We start from the raw sequence: 10600 nt of genomic DNA on the forward strand, positions 1-10600 counted from the left end.
GCAATAAAACGGCAATTTCATACTTTAACCCCTAATATTTAACAATAATTTATTTTTATTAACAGTGATTGGAATTGAAATTGATTTGAATGAAAAAATTTGATGAACTGCCTCCGTGGCCGAACGGATACCATGCCGGAATGCCACGCAAAGGTCCCAGGTTCGATTCCCGGGCCGGGAGAAATATTTCTATGGCCTACATTTATTTCTCTCGTGAGTTTGGGTGTAATTTGTGGTTGTCTATGTGTGTGTCCATGACAACCGCAACACAGGGTTTCCCTAGTGCGGGGCTATGTTGATTGTGAGCGTTATTATTATTATTATTATTTACCTTTTTATTGACAGAAAGAAACCACAATAAAAAGATTTTCGTAATTAATTTGAAATATGTAAATAAGCCGTTATTAATTATTGAGCACAAGTTCATTTAAATTGTCAACTTTTGTAAGGTCATACATACATACATACAAACACTATATTTAGAACTATATTTATGAAAAACACAAAGCGGAGACATATTTTAAAGTTTTTAATTTTGATTCAATATAAATAATCAAATCCGAACATTCTTATTAAAATCTCGATACTAGTAGGTCAACTGTCAAAATAAGAATAACGAAGTATTGACCTAGTCAATGACCTGGTCAATGTAAAGAAGGCAATAACACTTTATAAATTAATTATTAATTAGTAATCATGAGAACGTCGTAACAATCACAATTAAATTTTTTATTGAATTGATATTCAATTATTTTTCATGTGAAATTACTCCACTAGTTTGTTATAATTATTAATACAAAGATCGGACACTCAGAAAAAATTCCTTCGATCCTTTCGGATTCGAACTGACATCTTCTAGCATACCTTGACAAAATACTTAAGATTTCTCATAGATGATGCTACGACTAAAAAGTCGTTGAAAAACTAAACACAACACGACAACAAACACACAGAAAAATTCGTGATGTCCGCTGGTTCGTTCCATGGCTTAGTTGGTATAGCGTCTGGCACGGTATGTTAAAAGCATCAATTCGAATCCGGCCGAATCGAAGGATTTTTTCTGAGCGTTCGATCTTTGTATTCATAATTATTCAGAATCCAGTCATTTTTTGAAAAATTTTGTCTTGTTTCACATTCTATCGATAAAACTATCGACAACAACTACATAACTATTTTAAACTTTATGAAAACTGGCAACCCTACAAATGTCATTTTATTCTGTGTCTTCCGTTATGGCACATCTTTTTTAAAATTGGTGAAAATTCTTTCAATATTCTGCATACGCAGAGCTTGCTTTTCTATTAAACTCTCTATGACTGATTTTATCTGAAAGAAATGCACATAGATATTGTTGATTTAGCTAGGTGTTTATGAAACCCATGTAGGTATGTGCGCCTTCTCAATTTCTTGTGAGACCCGCTGGTGGGAGGCCGGAAAACCCACTCGCTACCAAAATAAAGATCTCCAAAACACACAAACCTAAACTGATATACTGATGCTGATTACTGATGATGTACTGATGCTGATGTATTGATGCTGATGTATTGATGCTGATTACTATGATACTGCTGCCGATAATCTAATAATGCTGATAGCTGATGATGTTGATGATGTGTAAAGTGGACCTAACTTCCACGTTGCACTGATATTGTACCTCGTGCGTCGAATTTACGTTAAAATATCACGAAAATTACAAGGATCCGGCTCGAAGGACCGAAAATATGTACGGTTTGTTAACCTTTCAATGATAAGAGTTTGATAGAATGTGAAAGTTTATTGCTAAAAGAACTGCTAAAATGATAACTGATAGAGAATATGCGATGGCTTGCGAGTAAGTTTTAGAACTAAAGTGCATTTCGTAATTTATGCATTTCTGTTACATTGACCTAATAACCTGTCAATGGCGCAATGTGCTTATCCTACAAAATGTACATTCGTGTATCGTACAGGTACAATACAAACAATTATTACAACATTTAGAAACCACTAAGGTTTGAATTAATGCTGTATGCTGCCTACATCGACAGTACACAAATCATGCTATAATAAATTATACTATACACTGTATTATACTCTACCATATAATTATATTATATTATATATACTACACTATAATAAAGTATTCTTAAGCAAAAACGAAAACAATAGGCAACTAGGGCTATGGTAAGGGCGCATTTATTCGACTAATTTCATCGCGCTCGCGCATCGCTGCGTTCCGCGGCTACATAGCAAAGTACGCTCTATTTGTTTAGTCTTTACGTTTTAACTTAAATGAGCGTCTCGGGCACGCGGGCGAGTCTGGCTTGAATTTGGTATTTGTATTATTCAGAGGAATTTAAACGTTGTTGCCTAGGAAATATAATTCAGATTCGCCATTAATGTACATGAAGGCGTGGTAACTGGACGCTAATTGTGTATTATCTCAACGCCATGGAGCAGATCTTACATTAAATAAAGACTAACAATATTAAATGCGAATTGAACCTTTACGAATAGACGCTAAAGTTAACATTTTCTATATTAATATTTTTCTTCTTAGATCGGGTGCAGTTGATGTCAGAGATTTACAATTTAGAGTAGCTGTTTGCATACCTAAGCCTTGCACCATAAGACAAGCGTTGCCCAGTCTCATTGGAACCCAGTTGGTAAATTACCAAGAACAATTTTGCCGGTTCAAAAACGACAAACCGTGGTCACCAGGGGTTTATGTGGCTATGTAAGTATCTGGTTTTATACTATTTCAACTCTAACTTCATCGTATTTCGTAAATTCAAGTATAAAACAAATACTGTTAGATATTATACAGATGTTTATTAACAATTAAGATACCACATTTTTGGCAACAATGTTACTTATTTATTTTTCATTATCAAAAATAGATTGGAAATGGTCTAGAATAAATCACGTGTGTGTAATTACGCATTTATCAATAAGGCATTTTGTTTTTCAGTATTGTCTTCAGTTTATTTGGTTTCCTGGCCATTCTTAGTACCAGTTACGATATCTGGAATACTGTTATTAAAAAACGAGGTAACATTTTATATTATACCAGTAACAGCAGGTTACATCACACAGGTGACACAAAATATAACCTGTTCATGTCTCAGACAACACGAACAGTGCTAAGATTTTGTTAAACAAGCCTATTAAAGCAATTTCCGAGTTCAAAAAAAGAAGACGGTTATACGTTCGGCTGTATGCATGTTTTATGTATGTTGTCAAATAACTCCATTAATTGTGGACAGATGTAAATTTTTTTATTTTATTTGAAAGGGTGCACACTGTCCCATTTAATGTGACAAGATGTAATGTTATCTGAGCCTCACTTGATTTTTTTCATTCATTTCATTCATTCATTCATTCATTCTTCACTTTTCATATCCAGGCACTGATACGATTATACGCATGAGATCATTATTTGTACAAAATTGCATTTATCACATTTACAAATTCTAAGTATATAAAGGAAATATTTAAATTATGAGCTTTGTTTCGTAATTATTGTTTTTTTTTTAATTTCAGATCCCAAATCTCTCAATACAGTTTATCAATCGTTCTCAGTATACACAAATTCTCGTCGACTCATCACATATAAGCCAGTTCGTGGTGCTTTAGAATGTGTCGATGGTATCAGAGCATTAACTATGTCTTGGATTCTATTCGGGCACACATATAATAGTCTTCCACCAGTCATAAATATTGTGGACCTGTTTCTGGTACTTTGTTATTTATTATCATGAGCAAAATTCCTTCCATAACACTCTATTAAAATAAAATATACATCTGCTTTCTACCTGATAATGATGAAAGCCGTGGTAACCTAATGCTTTGACCTACCGCCTCTCAAGCAGACGCCGTAGGTTCGAATAACACCTCTAAGTTTCTCGGATTAATGTGTGAAATTGAATTTGAAATTTACCATGAGCTTTTCGGTGAAAAGAAAACATTGTGATGAAACCTTCACGTCGAGGAAGGTTCACAACCCTTGCAAAACGTGTTAAGTCCCCAACCGGCATTGGGCTAGCGTAGAGGACAAAGACATAAACACTTGCCTGAGAGGAGGAATGTATAAATGGGTTAATGATGATTTCTACCTGATATATCACTACACACAATTACTGTTCTATAGCAATACAATTACAACTGAATTTGTGGCTGCGTTCACTGTTTATAAACATAAATTCCTGTAACGGAACCAATGCCCAATATCTCTACAGCAAATTAGCGTTCTACATATTTTTTATTGCCGCATAATGTCTGCCTAGTTTAGTAATTATCAAGTTTCATTAAGTCGTCCGACTGACCGTTTGTCTAAATATTTTATTATTTAAAACAAATTTTTCTTAGCCAAGTCATCTGACTTGATTACAAAATTCATCAATAAATTAATTTCGTCATGCTCTATTGCAGACGGCTTTTTCATCTCGTTCATTTTGGTTGACTTCAGCCGATGTTAGTGTGGACACATTTTTCATGCTAAGCGGTTTGCTGGTCGTCTACACTTTTGTTGGAAAAGTTAGCGGCAGTAAGTAATTAATTCAAAATCCTGTTTTTGATTTTTTTTCAGAAATTAACCTAAACATTTTTGTATTAAATTTTTTTCTTAAAAATGTTAATAACCTTTGTGGCGGCTTTAGATTTGGATTTTGCATTTATTGTATTTTATGGTTATAAAATACAATAAATGCAAAATCAGGAAGTCAAGTTGGAAAAAAGGTTTTTTTGAGTGTTTTTCTTTAATAATTTATCACTAACCCTACTACTAGAACTGAAGTTGGTTGTCATGGGCGAACTGAAGGCACAACTCGAGAAGCTCGCGACACAAAATGAGTCACTATTTTGGGAGAACATGGAGCTCAAAGCTAGACTATCGGATGAACCTCCCCGCGCAGGCCTCTCCATCTTCGAAGCTCAGCAACCATCACCCGCCAGCCACCAGCGGCATATGGTGATCGCCCCGCACCTTTTAACAATGAGTTGGTCCCCATCATTGCTCAATTGCAGGCGCTCAGCGAGCAAGTGGCGGCTTTGTCTACACGCCATTCGCGATCAAGATCCAGCTCTCGCCGATCTTGCCCTAGACCAAGGTCCGCGACGCCTCACGGCTTGTGCTGGTACCACCGTCGGTATCAGGGCAAGGCTGTCACATATATCCAGCCGTCCTCCTGGTCAAAATTCAATGGTCGCCACCTGTTTGTCGCTGACAAGGTAACCAAATTTAAATTCTTGCTTGACACCGGTTCCGACCTTTCCTGTTTCTCTCGGAAACTTCTGTCGACTCAATGCAAAGTTTCCGATTACACTGTTAGTGCCGCCAATGGCACCAGTATAAAACCGTACGGCAGTCTCATATTTTCATTATTATTATTATTTTTTATAAAATATAAGTGCACATTTGACCTCCATCTCATCTGATAGAAAGTGACGATGAGGTCGACGATGGAGCATGCACACCTAAATAATGTCTATTCACTCTCGCTATCATTCAGGGAACAAGTCTGCAGACAGGGAATTCCACTCTATAGCCGTTCCCCATATAAACGTGGAAGCGTAACGCTTCGTGCGAATCTTTGGAATATTCACAACATAATGGTAGAACCCAAGCTCGGTGTCGGTCTCCGTCGCAAATTTCGATGGAATTTTACTATTGCAGACGTCGAGACAGCTATCATTGGCTCGATTTTCTGGCCTATTTCAATCTACACCCGGACAGCCGTAACAAACTGTTACGAGATGGTTCTACCGGACTTTCTGTTCCTGCCTCCAACTGTAACATAACTCAACTCAGTGTTAAGGCCGTGGTTTCTGACAATGAATTTGCACGCCTTCTTTTAGACTTCCTGGAAATTACCAAATCCCCTGGTCTTCCGAGATTCGTCAAGCATAACACTCTGCATTACATCAAAACCACAGATGGCCCGCCAGTTACTTGCCGGCCCCGTCGTTTGGCCCCTCAAAAACTGCTAAAAAACAAATTGAAGAGATAGTGCGCTCCGGTACTGCAAGGTCTTCAGATAGCCCGTGGTCGTCTCCACTGCATTTGACCTTGAAAAAGGATAGCACCTGGCGCCTTTTCGGTGAAAGCCTGTACGCCAGGACCATTCCGGGTCGTTACCCGGTGAGGCATATTCATGACAGCAGCCTCAGTGGAGCCACCAGTTTCAGCAACCTTGACCTGGTAAAGGCTTATCATCAAATTCCTGTGGCAGAAGAGGACATTCACAAGACGGGTATTACCACTCCCGTTGGCCTCTTAAATTTTTAAACACGTTTCATTCCTCAGGCAGCTAAATTTCAGGCTCCCTTAATTGACGCTGTCGTCTCTACCAATGGCAAAGGCGCTAAACCATTCTCATGAACGCCGGAGCTTCTGGAGCATTTCGAAGCCTGTAAGGCCAGCCTATCTAGTGCCACGTTATTGCAACACCCGATCATGGATGCACCTCTTGAGTTATTTACCGGTGCATCAGCAACAGGTGGACGGTGCCTGGAATCCCCCTCGCGTTTGACTCGTTGGCAAGCTCAGTGGCCTGCTTATTATTGGGAATTGCTGGCGGTGTACGAAAGCGTACAACATTTTTGCCACATTCTCGAAGCATAACACGTGTCTATTATACTGACCATAAGCCACTGCTGTACGCTTTCGTACAACGTCGTGAAAAATTGCCTCCACCGCAACTGAACCAGTTATTTTTTGTTAGTTAATTTTCAACTGATATTCGATATGTTAGGGGTGAAGATAACATCGTCGCGGACACCTTATCCCACACCGAGGCGATTTCACTTGAAGACTATTTCGCCGCACTAGCTCAGTCTCAAATATCTGACATAGAGTTGGCAAAAATGCAAGAAGGATCGGCTTTGGAATTCGAACAGGGTTTGATCCCGGGCACCAACATCATTCTAATATGTGATACCTCAACCGGTCACCCTCGACCTTACCTCACTTCGCCGTTCCGTCGAGCTGCTTTCGACCGGTGCCATAATCTCAGCCACTCTGGTGCATCTTTGCGCTTGGTAGCAAGTCGCTACGTATGGCCTAGCATCAACAAAGATTGTCGTGAGTTACGTTACTGCATTTAGTGCCAGAGAAGCAAGGTATCGCGGCATGTTAAATCATCTGTTGGTTGGTTTGATCAACCGACCAGTCGATTCCGTCATCTGCACATCGACATCATCAGCCCACTTCCATGTTGTAACGGTTTCAATTATTGTTTAACCACCATACATCGTTACACACGGTGGCCGGAGGTTTGGCCGATGGCGACGATAACTGCAGAAGAAGTTTTCGACAAATTGGTATCAGGATAGATAGCCCGTTTCGGTGTTCCTAGCATCGTCACCACCGATCAAGGGCGTCAATTTGAGTCGGCGACTCATGGATTTCTGCGGAGCGAAATGAAATTCGCACCACCAGTTACCATCCTTACGCCAATGGCAAGGTGGAACGCCTCCATCGTCAGCTCAAGGCAGCTCTCACGTGCCACGATGGTACGTGGACGAGAGCGTTGCCTCTGGTGCTCCGCGGCATGCGGACGGCTTTTAAGGATGACATCAATGCGTCATCAGCGGAACTCGTTTTCGGCGAGACCGTCGCCTTCCTAGCGAGTTCATACTGCTCCTCCTAATTTAATTAGTCCCGCAGAGACGTCTGATTTAATAACCCAACTGAGACGTGTGAGAGTCAATTTGGCTGGTTACTGCATCTCACCACGACAAGCCTTCGTCTTTTATATTTAAGGATTTGTCTACGACCGCCTACGTCTTTCTTCGGGACGATATGTCTCGAAGATCGCTGCAACTGCCGTACTCTGGACATCACCGCGACCTCGAGAGAAGGGACAAGACAATTTCGCTAGGTGACGGCGGAAGGACAGTCACTGTGTGAAACCTGCGCACATCGATGCTGATGCTATCGATGGCTTCCGATCCCCACCTGCCGTGGCACCGGCTAGGTAGCTACAGTCCCGCCGCAGTTGCCGTCTTCAGTTCCCCCAGACAAACCAACTACCTCCTTGCCCGGCACTCCGTACACGACCCGATCAGGAAGGCACGTGCGTTTTAAAGATTTTAGTGATTTTGTTCAATAGGTTATTTTTTGTTTTTATGTTCGGTTTCTTCACACCGTGGGGGGTGGTGTGACGGCTTTAGATGCCGCCTATTATCACCAGCTCGCTATGGCAGTCTTTTTGGACGAGAGTCGCCAAGGAGAGTGTCACACTTGCCAAAAATATTCCTTAGTTTTTTGGTTACGGAATTTTCATGTCAGCGGTTGGAAATTGTTTACTCGTTTTGACAGAAGTGATTTGTAAAACTACGATAATGTAATTATGATCATAATTATATCGGTATTCACGAAGTCCACGAGGCCGTTTTATTGTTCGTTAGGGGAGCGATAAATTCCCCAAACCTTGGTGTCTATTTGAAACTTAGATATTTAACATCTTACTTTATTTTTGTATTAAATCATTATTTAAAAATGTTTGAAAACATAATAATCATTCACTATACGATAGTTACCTATGCTTAAGGATAGTTTACAAAATTATACGGATATTTTGACATTGTGATCCAAAAGAAAAGACGCTAAAAATGTATTTAGGAGTCCGTGGTGCATTTCCATGAAATGAGTTATCTAACTTATTATGGAGTGCTTTTGATGCACTTTGCAATGGTACCGGGTTTGTCACTAAATCGAAACTATGTTTCACTAGATATCTCATTTTACGTAAATTTACAAACCCTGTTGGGTTTTGTCTTGGAATTTTTGATATAGGTACTGTATCTGAACTTACTCCGTGTTGTATTCGAGTTGTCACCAGTTTTTTCAGACCTATGACTGGCATATTCGATAGCGCGTTACTAAGTAAATGACTAATAAATTTTTTTGGAAACGTTATGAAAATATTATCCTCTATTCTTTTCGAAAAACACAATATTATTCACTTTTACGGAAATTATAATTGCTGGAGGAGCTTCAAAGACCTACTGAGATGCTTGGTTTAGTTTTGCAATTGTTTGTTCCTATTCTCTGCAAAAATGTAACGTTTTTTTCTAACTAATTTTCATTATTCATTTCGAATGTTTTGCAGTGAAACTGATAAAGAACCTCCATCTGTTTTATCTTAATCGATATCTACGGATGTTTCCTGTACTAGCCGCTACCATATTGCTGCAAGTTGGTGTACTACATTATGTTTATGATGGTGCCCAGTGGCATCGAGTAGCTTTACAAACTGATTACTGTAGGTCAAGCTGGTGGTTAACATTGCTTTATGTGCAAAATTTTTTCCCACCATGGGTACGTATTTACGTTTTTTGCAAATGTGTTATTAAATAAAAAAGTAAATAATGTTATACGAAATTTCGGAATTCTTAGCATTTTGTCTTAAAATAGAACTTAATCATCTATTTGAGCTTGGAAATGATATTTTGTGACTCTTATTAATCTGAATGTAATACGTTTATCATCGTATATTGCGACATAGGCAACGTAACGTTGTTACGACTACGAGTATGTCGCCTATGAATATTTAACTATTTCATAATATTTACATTTGTGTTTAATATTTATTTATTTTATTATGTTTATTTTCAGTGTATTGGTACTTCCTGGTACTTAGCAATGGATATGCAACTACACTTAATATCCCCGTTGATATTATTTTGGGTTTTATCAGGCAAAAAAACTCGCGCCTGGTCGGGTTTGATTGTTGGATTGTTAGTTATTCTCACTGCGTCCTCAACTTATATCTACATGAATAATTTCGTTGGTTCTTTAGTACGACCTGGGTAAGATAATATATTTACAAATTGAATTATTAATATTATTGTTCAATATTCTAAATAGATTAATTAGGTACCACGCTTGATTCATATTGCCAAGACACAATGAAATAAATAAATAAACGCGATGCGGCGCGACGCGGCCCGTCGCCGCTTGCTGCAGCTTCGTTTTAATTAAATGAAATGTTGTCTTATTTTGTCGAGGATAAAGTTTATGTTGCATTGCTCGTTTTAATAAGCGACGCGCCGCGTTGTGTTGCGTCTTGGCAATTATGAAAAAATAGTGCCACTACACAAGGCGTATTTTTAACTCGTAGTTGACGTGCAGGTAGCGCGCGTTAACGCGATTTAAACGAAATTCAGTTCCTGCCAACATAAACATTTGCGATTGCTTACAAATTCAGTGGCGCCGTTAACGCATGTCATATGCGTGTATAAAATAAGCCGTGTCAATATGCGCTATATGGCAATAGATACGCGCTGGTCGTCCCTCGTTTAAACAAAAACGTTCACGCAAAATCTTTCTTTGAGTTGCTCCTCACAAGTATCACAATGGTGTCGGTCGAGATAATTCTGCTTACGCTGGCTTTATCACTACTTTAAAAAAAATCATGAAAATACCCGACTTTTTTGGATGGATGAAAGAAGGAAGGCGACATCCCGTGTATTCTATGACCCAGTGTTTTTGATAACGTGCGTTAAGGAGACCTATCAATACTTGCGATTCATTATCGAAGCATTAAAAAAGGTAATTGAGTACAGGCTGTAAGCTAGGGTTATAAAGTTGATATAGGTTACATTTATAATATTGTCC

At 38.9% G+C, this 10600-nt stretch overlaps 1 protein-coding gene across 1 annotated transcript; it reads left to right on the forward strand.

Annotated features, from left to right (window-relative positions):
- Positions 1 to 1796: 1796 nt before the first annotated feature.
- On the forward strand, positions 1797 to 9908 carry LOC113235010 (nose resistant to fluoxetine protein 6-like). The gene is made up of 7 exons (XM_026470531.1): positions 1797 to 1831; positions 2540 to 2716; positions 2951 to 3030; positions 3523 to 3716; positions 4411 to 4525; positions 9093 to 9301; positions 9599 to 9908. Exons 1-7 carry the CDS (start codon positions 1797 to 1799, stop codon positions 9794 to 9796), a joined length of 1008 nt encoding a protein of 335 aa, XP_026326316.1. The 3' UTR covers positions 9797 to 9908.
- Positions 9909 to 10600: the final 692 nt, after the last annotated feature.

This window comes from Hyposmocoma kahamanoa, unplaced genomic scaffold (assembly GCF_003589595.1).
Source record: "Hyposmocoma kahamanoa isolate Upper Pololo Valley unplaced genomic scaffold, ASM358959v1 86866, whole genome shotgun sequence".
NCBI classification, from domain to species: Eukaryota; Metazoa; Arthropoda; class Insecta; order Lepidoptera; family Cosmopterigidae; genus Hyposmocoma; species Hyposmocoma kahamanoa.